The sequence below is a fragment of the Amblyomma mixtum genome, chromosome 1 (genome assembly GCF_055824585.1).
Source record: "Amblyomma mixtum isolate Tamu chromosome 1, ASM5582458v1, whole genome shotgun sequence".
Lineage (NCBI taxonomy): Eukaryota > Metazoa > Arthropoda > Arachnida > Ixodida > Ixodidae > Amblyomma > Amblyomma mixtum.
The window spans coordinates 75,542,395-75,563,591 of NC_143012.1; the positions used below are offsets into that span (position 1 = coordinate 75,542,395).

At 45.6% G+C, this 21,197-nt stretch overlaps 1 protein-coding gene across 1 annotated transcript in view; it reads left to right on the forward strand.

Moving 5' to 3' along the window:
- The window catches only part of LOC149366801 (uncharacterized), a 118,118-nt gene that overhangs the window by 79,496 nt on the left and 17,425 nt on the right, over positions 1-21,197 (forward strand). The window contains exons 2-6 of the mRNA XM_089565819.1: positions 10,663-10,867; positions 13,533-13,619; positions 15,831-16,047; positions 17,476-17,658; positions 19,713-19,889. Coding sequence (XP_089421945.1) covers positions 10,663-10,867; positions 13,533-13,619; positions 15,831-16,047; positions 17,476-17,658; positions 19,713-19,889 — 869 coding nt within the window. The remainder of the gene's footprint in view (positions 1-10,662; positions 10,868-13,532; positions 13,620-15,830; positions 16,048-17,475; positions 17,659-19,712; positions 19,890-21,197) is intronic.

The window sequence follows — 21,197 nt, forward strand, 5'->3', positions numbered from 1 at the left end:
ATTCTTTCTGCAGGCTTCGAGATGATTGAAAGCAAACAAGCAACAAGTAATTACCCATGTAAAAGACTGCAGTTAAAACAGTGCCGTAGGCTTAGCGATGCTGTCACCACGGCTCAGCCCTTTAGCTCCGTACTAAGCCCTTGAAATGTAGGACTCCTTATCTCGCTCCCTCTCTTGCAGTCTCTTGTACACGCACGCATAAAGAAGCGATCGAGCGCCTTGATAGAAGACTTCTCTCCGGTTAGAGCAGTCTCAGCTGAACGAAAGGAGGCCGGCGCGTGCTGAATGGGCAGCATCGACCGCCTCCGACCTTGGGGGCGAGTCGACCGTGGGCGGGAGTTGCGGAACGTGCCTCTTTGCATTCCACTTCAGGGAGAGCATTAAAAGGAAGCCCCGTGCCTTAGGAACCCTTATGCAGCACGCTGAATAGCAAGCCTCCTGAAGAAAAAAAAAACTAATTCGCTCACGCTCTAGTCTGTAGCGTAAGAAGCTGTATGAGCACTCGGTTGAAGTTGGATCCTGTGTGCGCGGATTTTTTCACACAAAATCAGGAACTCTTACAATAGCGTGTAAGAGGCCTTCAAGTGATAGCTGCGGGAATTTCTTAATGTGCACTATAGTAACTCCTCTGAAAACTCATTCGGAAATAATGATGACGATAAACATCTTTTTTAATAAACAACTTTGGTCCCCCCTACCTGGGACCCGCGCTGAGTATTAGGCTCCTACGGCCTTAGATCTTTGCTACGGCCGGTGAAGAAGCTGTTTTTGGTCCTCTATGGTTGAGCTCGGCAGCGCGCCCTGTCAATACTGACATTGTGGGTGTTGGACTTTCGGCTCTTCCTGAATGCTTTGGCGAGCCCATCTAGTGCGATACAGTGCTGGGCGTTTCCCGCATTGGGTGCATCTGTGCGGCGTATGTCCTTGGTATTTTAGAAACAAGTCCTTTCCGATACGTTTTTTGCTCACTGAGGCGCAAGAACCGCCTTCAAGACTAATCTTAGGCAGTCACGAAATGTTCATTTCGCGGATTTCAGTGTAACCATTGAGATAGCATAATGATATAGCTCAGGTAGAATTTCATAAAGGCGAGAAGACGGTCGTCATGGATCGGGCTGCTTTTTTTCGTATATAATGTCAACAGGCTGCTTTTGTGACTGACGCTTAACGGAGAGGTAGTTAAACACATCCCGATTGTTTCGCGTTTGAAAAATGTGGCACCTAGCTATCAATTCCTAGTGTGCTCAGTATCTTGGAAATAATAGCCAGTTTTCTTCTTCTTTGTTTTTCTTAGATACTGTTTTGACCTTTGTACCAGGGCTGAGTCACTCTGACGTCACGCTGAAAGAGGCCTAGCATCGTGACCCATTACGTCACCCTCTTTTCTCTATATAAACCCTTTTCCTATCGGCAATAAACGTTGTTCTTCACTGACTGCCGGCCTGCTCACATGGTGGCAGCGGTCCCTAGTCGGCATGTCGACGCCAGCGTCCTTTCTTCCGCCACCGAAGCCCTTGGACACATCAGGCAACGCTTGGCTAGGATGGCAAACGTGAAAGAGTGAGTTCACGTTGTTTTCTACCGCCACCAAGCTGAACAAGCAGAGCAAAGAGGTGCAGGCAGCCACACTGCTAGTGACGGTTGGTGACGAAGCTAGAAAGGCGTACAGCACATTCAAGTTTGAAGAAGCAGAAGACAGAAACGACGTCAGAGTGACCCAGCCCTGCTACAACCTTCTGCACCAATCCTCTATCTAGTGCCTCTTAATAGTTTCTACTTTTGAAAATTCGAAAGGCCATGGCTGTTTCGTCACCCTTGAGTTCTCCGGATTCCTGCGGTGACGTCGTGCACTCAGGGCTGTGAGGGTCTTGCAATTAACAAGAATACGTTCTACCGTTTCTTCTCTTGTAAGCAGCACCAAATGTCACTCCTGCCGACGAACACGACAAGCTGCCTTACCCCAAGGGCAGCGTCAGCGCGCACTCCGCATTTATTCTCTGCTGCGTCAAGGCTTGCTCCTCATCTCCTCCTTTACCCTCCATCCTTCTTCTCGTCTTGCCGACGCTCAAGGTTCCATAGCCTCCGGCGTGACCGCTAGGGGCAGTGCAGGTTTGGAGGAAGTAGAGTTACTGTATTGGTTCCCAGCGTTGCAAGTAGGCCCGCCAATTGCTCTCCCATGCATCCAAATTATGAGGGAAAGCCACAACTCTTGCGTGCAGCAGGCGAACTCGGTGCAGTAGTTACAGAGAGTGCAGGCAAAATCCGATTGGTTCTGGCTGCCGAAACTGCTCTATTCTAGACAGACTACTGTTACACTGAGTGACACAGCTTGCCAGTAATGCGCCGACAGCACGAAGGGTCATCTCAATGAGTTACGAACAAAATACTCGCCATGTGGATGGCCGGCGCCATAGGTTCCAAACGCCCCAAATAATAATTTTTTTTCTTTTCAACAATCAACGAATATTTGTGATAAAATTGCGTTATGTTCATGAGAGAACACCGTCTTCAGGGAAAATGTACACTATGAAGAAATGAAATGCCACAAAGCACAAGAACAGTAGGTGCACGAATGTTAACTATTAGCGACGGTCAAGTGCCAAACGATGCAAAAGAGTTGGTTTCTCCGCAATGCATGGGTGCTTTCCCACTGTATGATCGCTTTTGCGCCAGTAGAGGCGCTGGCAGTGCAGAGAAAACAAACGCTACACTCTAGAAACCAACACATACAGCAATTTAGGAGGACGCGCCCAACTCAGAATGTCAAATGTCTGGGACGTTCAGCTACCAATGTAGAATAAACAGAAAATTGGCAGCTCATACGGCATGGCACTGGCATGCCATATATGAAACTGCCTTTGTACTGTAAAAGGTGAAATGAGCCCAAACCCTGTGCCCAAAACGTAAAAGACGAAGGGTCTGATTTTTGGCATGCTGCTAAGTGTTTCTAAGCGCACAAAATTATATTCAAGAGGAAGTTACAAGCGGTATGCGCTTAGCAATATTTGCTGCCTACAGAATAGCACTGACGCCTGCCTGAACACCTCCTGACTAAGACTTCTGATGAAGAATGTATATTTCCTTTAACACAAGGCGGGAGGGAAGTAGAATACAGAATATGAATGTTCTGACACGCTGCAGAAACGTTCCAATTAGCTCAACGTGTCACTAAATCCATCGAAAGCGTACATTATTTGATTAACGTGGCCACCGCAGCGCTGTAATATCTACGAACTCAAAAAAAAAAAACAATTTCTCAGCTTCGGATGCAAGCACATCTGAAATGACGTGTGCGCGTCAGATCTTTCACTGCCACCGGCGGTAAACAATGCACTTTTATTCATTCCAAAATATCTTGCGATGTTTAGTGCCAGCTTAATAAGAACGATGGTTTATTTACAGATCATTCCACGCGGAATACTTTTTTTTTACCCCATCAGCGCACACGTTTCAGCAATTACGAATATTGAAGTTTCTTTCGAAACGGGTGGTCGCAGTCTCTGAATTCGTCATTAATTCATCAAAACCTCATTCATTGCGATAATTACTGGGCTTCGCTGCATAAGAAACAAAGCAATAGCAGTAAGCATGCAGCCCTGCCATGAGCTGCATGCGAAATCATGTTGGCTAGTCCTCTCCGTTTCATCTCGTCCCTTGGGGCACGTTCCAAAGCATGCTCCACAACGGCGTCCCAGAATCCAGGCGGGCGCGGTCTCCACTCCGTGCCAGCGACTCCGCCCTCGTAGGCTGCTTCCATTCTTCACCGCGCCGGTCGCTGACAGACGCTCGTTCGAAAGCGGGTTCGGCCACCCAGTCTGCGTCCGCTCAATTAGCCTTCCGCTGCCCTTGCGCAAATAACCAAGGAAGCGTGGTGCGGAATATAGAGCGACCACCGACAAGCCACGTGATGGGAAGAAAGTGCGACAGGGAGCGTTGGCTGAAATGACAGTGTGCCGGCTAAATATTTGCGCAACTATCGACGTACTTCCTTCCAGTAGCAGCTGCAAAAGAGCTCATCATTATCATCGTTAGCCTGACTACGCCCACTGGAAGGCAAAGGTCTCTCCAATGTCTCTCCACTTAACCCTGTCCTTTGCCAGTTGCGGCCACCGCACCCCCGTAAACTCCTTAATCTCATCCGCCTACCGAATTTTCTGCAAACACCCGCAATGTTCGCCTTCTCTCGGAATCTACTCCGTTGCCCTTAAGGAGCCCATTTCTTCCTATTAGTTTCGTCTAGGATATCATTCCCCCGCGTTTGTTCCCTCACCCACTCTGCCCGCTTGCGTTCTCTTAACGTTACGCCTATAATTTTTCTTTCCGTAGCTCACTGCGTTGTCCTTAACTTAAGCTCAGCCCTTTTCGTTAGACTTAACGTTTCTGCCCCATAGGTGAGTACCGGTAAAACGCAGCTCTCATATACTTTTCTCTGCAGGGATGTTGGCAAACTGCCATTCATGATCTGAGAGAACCTGCCATATGCGCTCCACACCATCTTGTTCTTCTAGTAATTTTCCTCTCATGATCAGCATCAGCGGTCCCTGATCCCTGAGTGCACGTATTTACTTACAACTTCCAGCACCTCCCTACCAATACAAAAGAGGCAAGGAGTGTTCTTGCTTTTTTGTCGTGAGCTTGCTTCAGTGGTTCTGTGACGCTATTATCGAATCGAGTATGCCCACTTTACGCAACGATGCCAGGTAAACTTGTTCGCCTCGCAAAGACACTCCGAGCAGCAAACTTACATCGCACCCTCGTCGATCTATTTCACTAAGCACCGATGCCAATGTACGTTTGAAAAAGGGCCATATTTTACTTCACTATACATGTGAAAAAAGGGGGTTCGTCTCTACGAATCCTTGAAATCCTGGTGCACGTCTAGTCACATAATACTCATATCTCTAGGATATATGAAATCATGGTTATCTGCATAGTGATTAAGGAACTTTCGTCAGCGCATAGAGTTTATTCAGATATCGGCGCCTCTGTTACGTGGATTTATTACAACGCCTCATCAATGTGGATTTCTCAATAAATTTGCTGGCTGCCTTGTAATTCGTAGCTTTTTGAGCACAGCGGTGCTACTAGAAGAGAAAATTAAATAAAACCACTAATATTTTTGAAAGCACGGCCCGTTGTCTTAAGCTTTCATGCAAATAGAAAGGCATATGAAGAAACAGAGCAAATACATTGTGTTAAGCAAGAAATTGAGTCCCTTCTGCGTCCAGTTGCCAAAAGTCCATTTTACATTTCAACAAGGCAGCAGATCTTGCAGCCGCCCTCTGTTGCTGGGTTTGGATGTGCAGCATATAGATTCCATTCTTTCATGGCAGTTTTCGGAGCTCTGCCGATTCCGCCTCAACTCCTTCGAAAATATCTAAGCGTGCGCCGTGTGTTCACCCCTATTTCGTCCCGTCTTTAGCGCCGTTAATTTTAAGTATGTATCACAAACTCGCCCGTTTAGCAATAGCACTAAACTGTAAAACGTTTCAGGCAACAGAAGAAAGAAGCACATAAAGGCCGTATTCGAACATTTTCTGAGGTTAAATACTTTTCGGCGAATGACACACAGCCGCGACAACATCTTTAGCTTCGGGCTACTCCTATCTTTTTGAGTTGCTCCACTCACGTTATAGGGGAGAAAACTCAAGATGTTGACAAGCTGCTCCCTTTAATTCCTTATCCTCTCTGATATTAGTGGCTCTATCGACGTGTCGATACTTGCTGGACGCATTTTTGTCAGTCCTGTTTCTTCTCTCATTGCGTAATGCGTGAGCGTCGTTAGGATGCGTAGCTATCATCTCGTAATGCAGGAGCCGTTCGTAATCGCATATTATACCCTTAGCATATCCTAGAACAAACAACTAATGAAAAAGCGTGTACGACCAGCTTGTGCCTTTTTGTACTCTTCTATCTTTGGACCAGTCTTAATGCAATAAATATGGAACTTATCCTACTGAAAAGGATCAAATTATTTACGTCAAAATCTTCATATGATCTCACGCCCTAGGTTTCATATAAATCGATTTTTGTACGCTTACAATTATATTGATGTCAGTAGAAGTGCTAATAGTATATGTCTATGGACTTTGGACATGATCACTTTGCTTTTAAGAATTCTCAAGTGGAATGTAACTTTGAAGCAATATAAATGCTATTTCACTAAGCTAATAACATAAGCTTGCTGGCGTTGCTTGTGACCATCACTCGCGAGCAACTTAAGATCAATTACGACAACCGTGTCAGCATTGACCACGTCTTAAACCACTTCAAGCAATCAGCAACGCTCCTTTCAGCAAACAGATTGGCGAAGGCAAGGCATGCAATATCGCGTTCGCTTTGTTAAAGAACGTATCGTTTTAAGGTAGTAAGAAGTTACAGCTTATCTGTTATCCGAAGTGCATTATCCATTCAAAGCTGCAGAGGACAGATATATTGGTGCGTGAGAATGAGTAGCTATGTGAAAGTACCCGTGAGAGCTAAGGCAGAAGAACTACTCTCAATAAGAGTAACAAAATTTAATATATCGACTTTACAGGTAAGCGTATTAGCTTACATCTAGATTCCCACTATACAGCGGGGACAGGAAAACAAGAATCATATTACACAGTGATGATGATTAAAATAGAAGCGGTGGCCAGATATGATGGTGACTGGCTACGAAAGCAAAATGGAGAATGAACTGGACGAAAAAAACACATTCCAAAACGCTTGAATCAAACCGCAGAATGAACTCTCGGGGATGTTAACTAGAGCAGAGAGAAGTATTGAATACAGTTCAGAAGCAGTGCCATGCCACTTGGCGCGTCATAAAATGGAGCTGCGGTATGCCTGCATCATCAAGGAGCGTAGACTCATCTCGACTGCGGTAATAACGCTATCATCCGACAAGTGTGCAACGACTCCCCCCTCCCCCCTTCGGTCTCTTACCCTCGTTTCTATATCCCTCTGTCCATTTCCCAGGGCGGCAGTCAACGCATCCCACAACCAACAGCTGCTGCTCGGCTCTTACACACCCTGTCACCAGCAGTCTCACGCATACTCCTTTTATTGCCTCTGAGCCCACCCACATAGTTCAGAGAGCAGATTCCGTGTTTACTCTGATAACGAGGAGCATGTAGCCTCGCCCTGAGAACTCTTACTCATGGCGAAGCTCGTTTGCGCAGAGGGTAGAGAAGACACCGTGTTGTTTCTTTTTTTTTCCCTTGAGAACTCTGAATATAGGTCAAGGGGTCTTGGTTTTTACTTTCTGGTGTGCTCTACCATCAGAACTTCTTTGGCTCTTTATGTCACGCGTTTCCCGTGCACTACTTCGCCTGTTTAATACTCTTTTCACACAGCTGTCGGTTTTTGTTTGTGGCGGAAAGTGGAAAACACAGAGAAACATAATCAATCATTGCGCCAAGATTATTGGCCAAAGGCTAGCGCAACAACTTCGTCTCAAACCACCGCCCATTTCTTTGTCGTTTTTACTACCAATATCATCACCTTATGCTCCAGAATTTGTGATTTGCTTCGAAATTGAATGGAACTGGGGAATAAGCTTTTTATTTCTTTCTTCCAGGAGTTCCTACACTCGATGTTTACTTGACATATTAATGCAAAATGCACAAGGAGAAACTGCAATCGCTAGAAACTCAGTTCTTAGATACAGAGAGGGGGGGAAAGGCAGGGATGTTAACCATAAAGGTTCCCGGTTGGCTACCCTGCACTGGGGAAGGGAATGAGGGGATTAAAGAGGGAAGAGAGAAGGAAGGGGAAACACAGTCACAACTTGTCAATCAAGGAGGTTTCTCACAAAAAACAAAAGTGCCTTGTAAGTCTTGATGGCAGTAAGTTTATGGCCACACATTGGTCCAGCTCTTCTCGTAGCCTTGGAATAAGCGGCTGGAATGTTGGTAGTTTCTTGACGTCCTTTTGCGGGATTTCAGGCGCATGCTCTCCGTCAAGCGCCATTTCTCTTTTAATCTCGCTACTGCGAGCGAAAATCAAGGAAGTCGCACCTCAGTGGGTGGTCTCAATCAAACGCCTTCTTTCATATGTTTAGCGGCCTAGCCCAGGCGATTCGCCGAACCGAATGGGCATTAAAACTCTCTTGGACGTCTTGCGGACGTTCAGGATGTCCGTAAGACGTCCAAGAGAGGTTCAGTGCCCAATGGGGAAGGCGTTCCGATGGAAAGCTTTGCTTTCCGGAAGCCCAGTAGGAGGCTAAAAAAAAGTTCCGGCTTGTTTTAGGACGCCATTTCCGGACAGAAAGCGCTCGCAACTCCCGAAAGTTAAAATGGAGGCGGACAGGCGCCCTGTGACCTCTGTAAATCATGTCTGCGTCGTAAGCAGGCCACCACGTGAGACGAAAAAACAAACAAGGAAAACATGGCCGCTAATTTCCGGAGAGTAATAACTCTCGCTGAAGACACGTCCAAAGTGAAGGAAAATTAAAAAAAAAAGGAACACTGCTGGACTGAAATGTAGGGCCATAGTCGGGTCGATATACGACCCACTGAACGCTGTCCACTGCTGTGCTTTTTGTGTGCTCGTGACGCTGAGCAGTGCCTTTGAGTGATGAAGGGTTTTTCCTTCAATGCATCCCTTCCACTTAAAAGTTTTGAAGTCTCGCTTCCTGGAATGTTTGCCCTACTTTAATGTGTCTCTTATCAAGCTTGATAGCAGACAGGGTAGCGAAGAACATTCCTAAAGGACGTCGAGATTTCCAACGCTACAAACACAGTGAACACTTTTATCTGCCGCTGCAGTCAAGAAAAGGCAGCAGAGCACTACAAACTTGAAAAAAATGTTTATGAAATAGCTAATCTTTCGCGTAAGCTGCCCTCTGTGCCCTAAATTATTTATTTCTTTCATGTCCGGAACACCTAAGAAAAAAGCGAGACGCCGAAAGTAGAGAAGAAATTCCCAACAGTGCAAAGGCAAAAGAAAGAACACGTTTTTAAATTTTGCTACTTGTGTAAATTGTCCTTTAGCTAATGAAAAAAAAAAAGCAGGTCACTGTCACTGAACTTTTTCATTCCTTTCTGGGCGGAGGGGGGAGGCTAAAGAAATTATTAGTAATATTGATAATCCTAATAATGATTATAATAAGGGAGTTCGAACCCGGCCGCGGCGGCTGAATTTCGATGGAGGCGAAATTCTAGAGGCCCGTGTACTGAGCGATGTCAGTGCACGTTAAAGAACCCCAGGTGGTTGAAATTTCCGGAGACCTCCACTACGGCGTCCCTCATAGCCTGAGTCGCTTTGGGACGTTAAACACCAATAAACCAATAAACCAACCAATAATAATAATAATTCGTAAATAGGAGAGGAAAATGTGCAGAGGTGTCCCTAGTAATTGCAGGTGCCCCACAAAGGAAGGGAAGAAGCATCGAGCAGCTGCCGCACATTGAAGCTGTGCCGGACACAGCGATACCGTACCGGGTAGTTCATGAATTTTGAGCTCGACCACCTCTTGTTCTAAACCCTAGAACGTCTGCTCGCGTTACAAAAGGCCCAGCAACTGTCTTATTACGGGAGGACACCTGAAGCGCTCTCAGACGAATACGATTAAGGATCAAGCTAAAGAACTAAATGCGAGAAAGAGGCCGCAGTGGAGGTCTCCCATATGGGTTTCTGTAACTGGCGCTGAAAACTAGCAGCATACGAGCATAATTTGCCTTTCACCAGCGTATTGCAATTTGCATTTCACTTGTTTGGCTTTGAGCCGGTATTTCATCCCCTATCCTGGAGCTGAGCAACCGAACCAGGCAGCCGCTGAGCCAACACGGCGAAATAATGGCACGTGAATAAACCATATGCACCTGCGATACTGAGCTTCCAACTCCGAGACGTTGTGGGAAAACTTTGGCGGGCTCCTGCATGTGCATTTTTTGAAGCGAAAAGCTTCACTGGGCTTGTCAACACGGGGTCTGGCGTGCGCCGTGATCAGTTTTAGCCATAGCTGCGCATGCGCGAAACCGAGCGACGTCACGCGGAGCGCAGGGTGCTGCTGATGCCGCAGCCGTCGTCGCCGCCGCGCGCTGCTCCGTCGTCTGAGCGTCGCCGCTTCTCCTCCTCGCCACCATTTTACCCGTCGCCGCTGACGCGCGGTCGCCGCCGCCGTCCCAAGTGGAGAAGGTTCTTTCGCAAGGCGTTGCGATAACGCGTGAGCGGCGGCAGCCGCCATAGAACAGGCGGCCATCCTCGCCACCGTTTGACCTTTCGCCGCAGCCGTGCGCAGTGCACATTTGCGAGGAGGGGTATGTAAGGCGCACTTGCCCATAGAACAGGCGCGGACACTCGCTATTGAAGGCTTCTTGGCCGATCCCCCAGTGTGGCTATGTGCCATTCTTTTAAAGGCTAAAACAACAACAACAGAAACACCGATCCAGAAGTGGTAACTTGGGAGTTGGCTGAAAAGCAGCGACAGCTTTTCGCTTATCCAGGCTTAACCTTGGCTAAGCCACAGCCTATTTTTGTTGTGTCTTTGGCGACTGCGGTCGCTTTTTAATTGTACTGTGTTTTCGAGGGGCAGCAGTCCCTTAAGCCACACTTTTCAATAAACTTCTCTCAAGTGCGATAGCTTCTGTAAAGATTGGCGTAGTAATGCTTAGGCACAAGTAATCACAGTGATTTATAGAACCCGCGTCCCTCTCCTGATCTCTTTCACTGCAGCCGGCGTCAACAACCTCAGCAGAGGATGACCAGGGAGCCCTCTTGCACGCTGCCGTAGCCCTCTACGCCAGCTGCTTGCGCGGTGGCAACGGCAATGGCAACGGCAATGGAAACAGCACAGGAGCCGTGGTGCAGCCGCAGGCCCTGTACCGGGCTCTCTGCGCCGACGGGGCGCGAACCCTGCTCTTGCTGAGAGACGCCCATGGTAAGCACCACCTTCCTTTCGCTCTATTTTCGACGTCATTTCCTGCGACTTTTGTATTCTGGAATCTGTGACCTGTATGTGCAATGGCGCAGCAGTTCTTTACGGCAACAACATTTCAACTCTTTGAGCGACATTCTAACGAAGAATTTAGGGTAGAGATAGTCCTTGGATGCACTGCTCCTAATTCGACCCCACTATTTTTTTTTGTTGCTTAACAAATGTAACTAGGCCCTAGAGATCCGAAAAAACTTGCTGAAAGAACACGCCTTTTATCAAAGTTCTTTGTATGAGATGAACAATGAATTCAGTCTTAAAAGCTAGTATTTGTTGCTGTTCGGCTTACATGGTTTGCATTGGTTCTTGCGAAGACGAAGACATGTAAACCGCTTTGCATATAAATAATCCTTTATCACTGTGAAATCTTGGCGTACAACAAAGAGTTTCTCGCCTCCTCGGAAAAGTATTGGTCATCGATTGCAGCTCAAAATATCACTTCCACAGCAATGGCGACAGGGCCTCTTTCCTCTACCCAATTGCCGACGCTTGGCAAATTCTCGTTCAAACTCCTTAGACGCACATAGAAGGGCAGTCATTGGTAAAAGATTCAAATCGATCTTTCTTTAAGAAGGGTGAAAACAAGTGGAACAGAAGAAATTTCTCCACGGACATCACAAGACCTTCTCGTCTGATAGATAATCCCCTGAACGCCAGTTTGAAAGCAGGGCATTGTTAAAAATTAATACCACCTCATGCGGGAGAAGTCATCTCAACTCGAAACGGGAGCACGATGACACCAGAGTGATAAGGCAGAAAAAAAATTTAATCCTTGCGACCTCTAGGAATGCTCCAAAATCCAATAGTTCTTAGCTACCGTCTTTGCACGCCTAATGTGCGACTGCTGAGTTCTTTAGTTGAGGTGGAAAGTGTGCTAAGTACGCTGCTCGTTGTGAAATTTTTTGGTTATGACACTAGCTTTGGCTGCACGCATTTTATCTCGAAAAGGAAGATGAAGCGTGGTCTCTAGTGTGCTTTGCTTGTGTTTGTAGGTCTTCTTAAGTGCATTTTGAGACAGCTCACTGTGCCGGCACCACAGCGCGATTTATACATGAATTAAGCCACTGAACTGTTCGCCGACACATTTGCACTGCGACTGCTCGCGTGAATAAAGCATGATGTGAAGAGTTCAAAAGCGACTCACGTAGTCGTGTCCTTCTTGCCTTCATTTCTGAAGTTGGTGTCATAAATGAGTTGTATGTTCCCGCTCTTTTCCAAAGCTTTTAGGCGGGAATTTTTTATTGCCGATTATTAGGATCATGCCGTTATCGTGAGCCACACGGTGCTAAACCAAAGGGATGGATGAGAATTCTGGCCACACTTTATTTTTTTTCAAATTATTTGCAACATAGCTTTCAATCTATAAAAGATTCATTCGAATGTCATAACTACATGCATGCAAAATTGTGCGTTTAAATGCCTGAGGTCTGACTGATTAAGATGTTGGGCTGCGTAATACGAGAAGCCTTTGTCAATTTTTTTTTACGTTCCTCCATTTCTGAATGTTTCCTTTGTAGCTACAGCAATTGGTCAGGCTTTCAGTTCTCAGTAACTTACAAATGAGCTGTTGTGTAGACGTACGTTTTGAGAGGAAGTTTTTTGGCCATTTCTTGTTCTGTCGCAAAAAATATCAAACGATGCTACCTGTCACGACATACAGTGCGCATGTCAGTGTTTCAGTGATAATGCTTTCAGTGGTCTTCTCATGTTAATTCGGCATATTTTTCTGGACTTTCACTAACTTAGTGTAAACCTAGTCGTCCCCACAAACTCTCGAAAATCACACTTTGTAAACTGGAAGCTTTTTTAGACAAAGTATGCTATATATTGGAGGATTCAACTATAGCAGTCACTATATCAGCAGACCTCCCCTCACCGCGTTGGCATTTTGTTGCTATTAATATTATATTATTATTATATTTGGTGTTATTTTGTTGCTATTGTTTCTGAAATTCTCAATAACGTTGCTCATCAGCTTTTTACAGAAGTGTTAACTGCTCGATGCGCGCGATGGACAAACTTTAAAAGATTTCGCTAGGCACTGGAAGACTGGACTGTTATCTTCAATATTTCTATAACAGTAGCGTACGTTAGTCTATAATTGCGTCGCTATTAAAATTGGTGTCCAAAAACATGAACTTGGGTATAATTGATCACATTTGGAGGGTAGGACTGGACTTCTAACACAGACATTTGACCAAATGTGAACACTTTAATACTCAATCCTACCGCAGTGTTATTCTTGAAGTGAAAATAGGTATATACCAAACTACTACTCCCGCGTTGACATCACATATCGCAGGAGACATCTTCGTTATATTGATCTGTAAAATACATTGCTCGATGTTTAATGGCTTTATTTTGCATAATTATTTTTGTCATTTTCAGCATCAGTATACGTTTTGCCTACTTCCACCTAAAGTGAGCAGTAAGATTAGCTGCATTGTGGAATAAAAATATGATCGCTTCGACACATCCAACAACCAAGCTCGTAGTGCTCCATGAGAAATTTGACTTCGAATTCAAAGTGTTTCTCTTTCCTTTCTTTTTTTGTAGCACCTACAAGAAAGCGGCTAGTTTATCTCAATCTTCTATTTCATCTTCCGTGCAGAGGTCGTTCACGAGTGGGAGTCCAGCGGCCGTGGCCAGGCAGTCAGCAGTCCTGAGTTGTCGCCAAGTGCTCCGCACAGTTCGACAGGTTAGTGCCCGCAGCGGGAGGTGGCATTTGCACTTAGGACATGGGGCACCACATGATGCACGAGCTAGTGGTACTGAAACTCAATATCATTTTGTTTTATGCTCTATCATTGAACAAAGAAAATTTCGTCTAAGTGGCACAATAATTATGGAAGAGCACTTTTATGTCGCATATCATTTAGGAAAGGACGATGACTGTATAGAGCACTGAAGTACTTTCACAGGTCGACTAAAGCAGTACGTTTTAAAACAGCCACAAGGCAAGATATTTTTTGCCGTGCGCCGAACGGGCCAGGAGCTTACCCTTACCCTTCACACTTTTCTTTCCTTTTGTCGGCTTCGTCACCTAATGGCACCGTTGGCGTATGATGTAAACAATGCTGAGAGTTTTTTTTTACCCCTAGCGGGATGACCGCAATCAGCTCTCTAGTAACTTCAACAAAAAGGTCTGATCAAAGAAACATTTGTACGAAAAATCTAATCACCATTCCCCTGAGTACTTTGATAACATTTGAGACTCGCAAATAAGGAAGACCGGATGCGAATGAAATGAAAAGTACACATAGTAAGACGACGCTACTGAAACGTGAAGGAAGCTTACTCTTTTGAAACTGTATCAGTCGATCGATTTTTCAATGCCAGCTTGCACAGTTTCACGTGGCCTTTCAATAAAAGCCTGCACATGGCATCATGGGCTAAAGATTCCAACTTTTTATAACCAGTGAGCATCGAAAGCTTGAGTCGAGTGACTGCATATACGAAACAATAAGAAATGTTACCCTGATAATAAAATAGGAGGATTAGAGACAGATAGGATAAAGCTATGCAGAAGTATGCACCGAATAGCAATCATAACACTGTAATACGGGAATAATATTAGAAAGAAAACCTAGCGTATCTGTAACGGACTCTGCCGTAGGAAAGAAACGGACCATAGACCTCCGCGAGACGCTTAGCGGTACTTTCTGTCTCGGTATGATATCCCCTGTTATGGCTTTCAATTCATTAAGCCCCCTTCATAACTCCAAAATGTATCATAGTATTATTAAAGCGGATACTAATACATAGAGGACAAGTACACCAGGATAGCCCATTTGAATCATCAGTGCGTAGTTGAAGCAGATTTTTAAAATAACGAGCATTATTTAAATAACACGAGCGCCGTATTCAACCTAGAAATTCGTGTACCACCTGTGACAAGAACAATTGCAGAGGGTGTCCGCTTACTCATGGAACGAAGGAGAATGTTTTAATATAATGACATATCAAAGAAAATCTTCTCAGCAAGAGCTCAAACCCTTAATTGCTTGAGACAGCGGCAGTGGTACCACCAATTTCCATTACAAGGATTACGACATCATCTGGAACGTTTTCCTCTTATAATTTTGATTGAAGCCCAATCAACCAAAAATAATTGTTGACAGGCCTTGAAAATAAAAAAAATGGTGACGCGGCGCCTAGAGAAATATGCAGGCTATGTAAAGAGAAACAGACAAATTAGGAAAAGAAAAAGCAGAGAATAGAGAGAGATAGATACAGATAGAGGGAAAGGCAGGGATGTTAACCAGAAAAAAAAAGCAGAGAATAGGTAAAGGAAACTACAGACATTGTTTACTACATTCGCTCTGCAATGCACAGTGCGAGAGTGTGGTGCAGTTTAACACGAGGCGTGTTGGCGGCGGCGATAGCCTGATGGTATCGCTGTGCGGTCCTTAAAGGAGATCTCTTCGCGCAGCCATGGGTTGGGCTCCCAGCCATGGATATTGATTCAATTTCTTCTCTTTTTCATATTTTGACCTCTAACTCAGCTCAAGGTCAAATTTACACGGTCCGCGATTGAAGCCCGAGATCCCGTAGTGAAGCCTTTACTTAAAAAGTCAAGCGTGTGGCTCTGGGCCAAGCTTTTTCGCTTGTTAGGCATCTCAAGTGCTCTACATACCATGAAAGTCACCGGAAACCTTGACCCAAACGTTCAAAAACTTGCCGTTCATGAGATGCTGCAAAGACCCCACCACACCTTGAAGCTAACCTCCTGGGCTCTACACTTTTCACAAAGCTTTTATAGTAGTTCGCACACTAAACTTGGAAGAAAAAAAAACGTAATTTCTCTTTGCATACCCGTGGGGTGACTTTTTCTTGGTTAGGCAGCGTCCTCATTCAGTAAGCGGTTCCTTCGAAGGCCTCGTCAAAAGAGTGATGGGCTCACTCGCAGAGATCAACAACAACCCACCGGAGTCCAAAGGTGAGGCTACTCCTGTGGCCGCCAAGCCGTGGCAGAGAATCGTGCCCCTGGACCGGACAGCTGAGGGTGTCTGTGCTCCTCGCCAAGGCTCCGAGGAAGACGAGGCGACGCCAGAGAGCGAAGAGGAAGGAGGTCGCACCGACAACGAGGAGCGGGACGACCGCGTCTGGATAGCCTGGTCGGCCAGGTGACAAAGTTTGAGTTTGCCGATTCGATTTTTTTTTTCAGAACACCTTCTTTTCAACGCGACTGCGTTATGGCTCGCAATCTGGAGAAAATACGGCGTCGGCAATGCGTGCGAAACAGAAGCAGCCTAGGAGGGCCACCTATGTCACGAGGCCTTTAACGTTGTCACAACCCACCCAGCGGATTGTGAGCAAACTGAACACCTTGGCAAAAGGTATTAAATGACATGTCGCAAGAGGTTACTCGGGAAGAGCAATCTGGCCCCACAGCCCCCACCGGTGTCATGACCTGCCATTACCGGGCATACTGGCTCATTGCTTAACCGCTGCACCACTGCGCCAGGAGTGGTCTGAGAACTCCCAGCGATCTATGAATTTAAAGTAGATAATAACCAATTCTTCATATAGACATCAACCCATTAATGATTCGCGTAATATATCCTTAGGGTGGAGCTTGTGTGTCCCCTCAAATGTTTGTTTATTGACAGGCTGTTCAAAGAGTTTAGAAAATCCAAGGCAAGCGTCTCATCTTTTTATAGCAACACATCGAGAGGATGTTCTTCAAACACGTTCACAAAGATTCTCACTGAATGGCGAATTATGAAGGGGAGCGGAAGTTAAGGACAAAACATTTTAGGATGCACACGGCTGGCGGCCAGCTCCTGTAAAGGACAGACCGTCGACTTGGTTATAGAGGCCCGTGAGGGAGGAAGCATTTCTGTTGGTCTCTCTTCCTTTCTTTCCGCGCTCGCACGAGAGTCATAAGTGAAATGTTACGTTCCGGATGTAGCTTGCGGAATTGTTTGTCTGTGTCTCTTCGTGCTTCTTTCTTTAAAGGCCTTGGTTGAACACTGTGTGACTGTTTTTTAGAAGTTTTTCCCCGCACACTAAAGAAATTATATTTTAATAATTCTGTCTCTTTAGTCTATAAATCAGCATCAAACAAATATCCGCGAATCTGGAACTCGTGCCGATGATGTCAGTTTATTTACTCACACAGTGCGTGTTTCTCGTCACTGTTACTGTGTACTAAACCATATTTGACATGGGATTGAGCATCGTCAAAGCGGCATACAGAACCATGGCACTACAGCTAAACAATGAACCGCATTTGTTCAGAGTTTGACCTCAGGCCACAACACGAGTGCAAGGTTTCAATATTTTGGGCACTTCGCTCCTCCACTGATTCTACGTGAAACCAAGAACCATACGTTGTTGTTATTTATTAGTAAACGTTGCACCAAGTGCTTACATTACTTCAACTATCTCTTTCTTCTTTGGATTCCCACTTCTCGTGCCGCGATCGGAATCCGAAATCATCTAATCATCTTCTAGTTAACGTTCCGCTCTTCCTATTTAATCACTGCTAGTAAAGGTAGCTTTGGTTCAGCGCAGTAAGTGTTTCAAGCGTCCATTCCTGGTGCATGCAGGCGGGTTCCTTCGGGTGAAGGCAGTGTTGAAGAGGACGGCGTCGAGTTGACGCTGTGCGGCGGCGGCGGCGACGAGACTTCGACGACCAGCGGCCACGGCAGCACGTGCTCGGCGACGGCGCGTGACGCCTCGCGTACCGACCCGTTTTCGGACGTCTTCAGCGACCTCTCAGACTCGGACAGGTATGTGGCCTACTACTTTCGGTTGCCTCGCATGCTGGAGGTTGGCCCATTGATTCCAATACCAATTTTTCTAGAGGAATGAGTGCTGCTCGACCTTTACACATGTGCAAAAGATACGCGTGGAAAACGCAGTCTACACCCACATCACAACTGGAGGCCCACTTGCGAATTTTATTAAGTTGCTCATAGTGCATAATAACGTGGTGATCAGAAAAGCATACGTGTTTTTCGCAGGAAGGCATGATATACGACAGAATTATAAAAAGCACAAGTTATGGCCTCAAACGCTTAGAGTATTTTGCCTTGTAATAGTAGGTTCACACTAACGTATTATTTATACTACGGCCGAATTTCGCGCCGTCATAAGAGTACTTCCGTACAGCATGCCTAAGATATGAAAATATGTAGCCTCTACAGGATTCCCTGTCGCACTCGGCGGCACCGCAAAATATAGCGCTCTCAACCGGGCACGCCGTATCTATGAAATCTAGTTTCTTTTTTGCTTCTTTCCCGGCAAAGAAAAGAAGTTGTAGAAGAGGGCTTTCAAACGGGATGTGCTGTACGACGCAATAAGTGGGATCTTTTACACTATGAAGCAGTGCCTGTGCGGCCTGTTAGGTTAAGTCTTAAAGCATGAAAGTAGTGCGCTCGTGAGGCATCAAGGCATACTTACACCCGACCAAATTGTTAACAGGCTCGGGTGTTGCAGCACTAAATGCACTTTTTAAAAGGTTCTTTTCGCCTACACCACTGGCATATTCATGCTGTAATTTGCCGTGTGAGATGAAATTGTGTGGTTCTTTTTTGTTGATAATATGTTTGAGTGGAGTACTTGCGTGTTTAGATGAAAGTTATCAGATATATTCATCTTAAGCGTTTGACCATGGCTAGTGAACCAATGCTGGTGTAAACCTTAAGCCGCGTGCAACAAAAACCTGAACAAATATTTTCCTCGAACACACCAGGTATCACAGGCGCAACCTGTTCACGGAAGCAGTGCTCGCATGGGTGTGAACGTGGTGTAAATTATTAAAAAAATACCAACTAGCCACGCAAATTGCAGATAATCTTGCTGCGATCCAGCTCTACATTTTTAACACATGCATCGCATACCTCTCGATTGCCTTTACCAAATGGCTTGCCATGTTTCTGCGCTAAAACATCATGCAGTTTAGTTTATAAGCTATCTTCCTCGCACTTTATATTGTTTCTAAGGTTTGTTCTCAGTTCTAGATCTGGATTGGTGCAATGCCTCAAATTCATCTTCGCCGCTGCATAAAAAAACTACAGAGAATGTTTACTACACTCGAATCGGAGCGAAAACATGGATTTGAGCAGGCAGTGCCGCGGCATGGACCAGATGGAAGTAGATAAAGACGACGCTCTCCAATGCACAGCGCGAGAGTACGGTGCAATTCAACACGCGGCGTGTTGGCTGTGGCGATAGCCTAATGGTCTTGCTGGGTGACCCTTAAAGGCGATCTGTTCGCGCAGCTGCGGGTTTGACTACTTGTCATGGATATTGATTCAATTTGTTTTCCTCTTTTTCATGGTTTGACCTCTAACTCAGCTGAAGGTCAAATTTACTCGGTCCGCGATTAGAACCCGAGGTCCCGCAGTGAAGCTTTCACTTGAATAAACACCGTCGGGTGCGCTTAAAGCCAATACGATCCAGGCGAACATGCTGCGATGCGACGTTACTTCAAAGGTGTATAACCTATATGAGTCGGAGAGTTCGCGTCGTTCATTTCGGCGCCGCCCTCAGGTAAATTTTTTAAGAGACGAACAGCCTTTGTCAGAAGATTAGAGTCCAGGGGGTTTGCTTCTGGGCCACACTGCTTTGCTCATAATGCGCGCTCAGCGTCCCAAATCTCCTGAAGGTAAGAAGGTTTTTCGTCCTCCTCCCTCCGATGCGTAGGACTTCCATGAGTGCTACAGGAGCGCCACAATAGTTCTTTGAAGGAAACCCCCTGGGCTCTAAAATTTTGACAAAGGCTGTACGTGTGAATGGCGTAAGCACAAATTCTTTCTCCTCCCCCTTTTCCCATCTGCAGTGAGATGGATGAGGAAGAGGAGGAAACAGAGGAGGAAGGGTTGCAGCGCTTCCTGCGAGCCGTGGCCTTCAGGAGGCGCGAGAGGGCACGCGCGATAGCGTCCTGGAGCCTGGGGCCACGACACGTGGGGCCCGAACACCGGCTCCTGGGCTGTGTGACTTTCGTCAAGAACTACAGGTTAGCGCGTACGACGGAAAACAGTACTACAAGATGTGGTAAATCTTACGGGCATTAAGCATCCGACCTGTTTTCCGTGATTCGAGCGGCCAAGTTGCGGCTTCCTGAGCTCGTGGATGTTATCTAAGGGGCGACTGGCAGAGCTTAAACAGAAGGTGTTTACAGTGAATGGGAAGATACAATAGCCAGGACATGACCACAATTTCCCTTTAAACACGCTTTTGTGCAATTAGGAAAGCAGTCACAAATATGCGGCAGATATGAGGCAAGATGAGGAAGAGTTTAATTTTGAACTTCAAGGTCATGCCTTATTGTTTCTTCATATTCATTCATTTTGTACTTGCTGAGTCATGCCTTATTGTATTGCTTTTTCTTGCATTCTTTTTTTTTCTTCTTTTCCGGTCTATTATTCTGTTATGTGTCCTCATACCCCCCTCTACAATAATGCGTGCGGGCGCTGCAGGTATTGCCAATAAATAAATAAATATATACACGCACATGCACGGGGAACTGATTAGCTTCGAAAGGAAGTAGCCACGCAGAATACACCTTTCGCTCCAGTGAACTGTGTATTCATTTTTGTTTCTATTTTAGCCTGATATGCACACCTGGCCGACCTGCTAATGTTATTTGGAACAGCATCAGAAATCAGTTTCTCCAGAGAATTTTTCGCTAGAGGCATTGTCACAGCTGCATAAGTTGAACACCCAGCTCGAGAGGAGAAAATATACTTTCACTGTTGTAATAAGAAACATCTGTACGAGAAAACAGTGCCGAAAGAAGGGAGACTTTTTTAACGAGTTTTTTCACAGAACGGCCGTTTAGCGTTCAAAAGCTGCCGACAGCTACTCTGCGTAGACACACGGTTTGGGGAGAGAAATATGAAACAAGAAAGACTTGGGAAACAGCAGAACAAAGCAAAACCGTAGGCATGTATTTGTATTTGCCCTAGTTGAAACTCTGTTTCTATGAATTACGTTAATCCGGGAATCGTCTGTAATTCCTAGCAGTGTTTTGATAAATTCACAGCGTGCGTTTATATTACAGAGCAGTTTTCATTTTCAGGTGGGGGTCAGTCTGCATTGCAAGTATTCTCATCACATCCTTAATTTTAAATTTAGGAATATCAACTTAAGCATCCATATGCTCGTTTTGCGGCTCAGTCTAACAAATTGCGGATCGACAATCATGACCGATTATAGATCTGTTGTTTCTAAGTTAGCCTCTGCATTAATATTAAGTAGATGCTTTCCTACTGTTGTTTCAATGTCACTTTGAAAATATTTGCGTCTTAGGCAACCACAACGT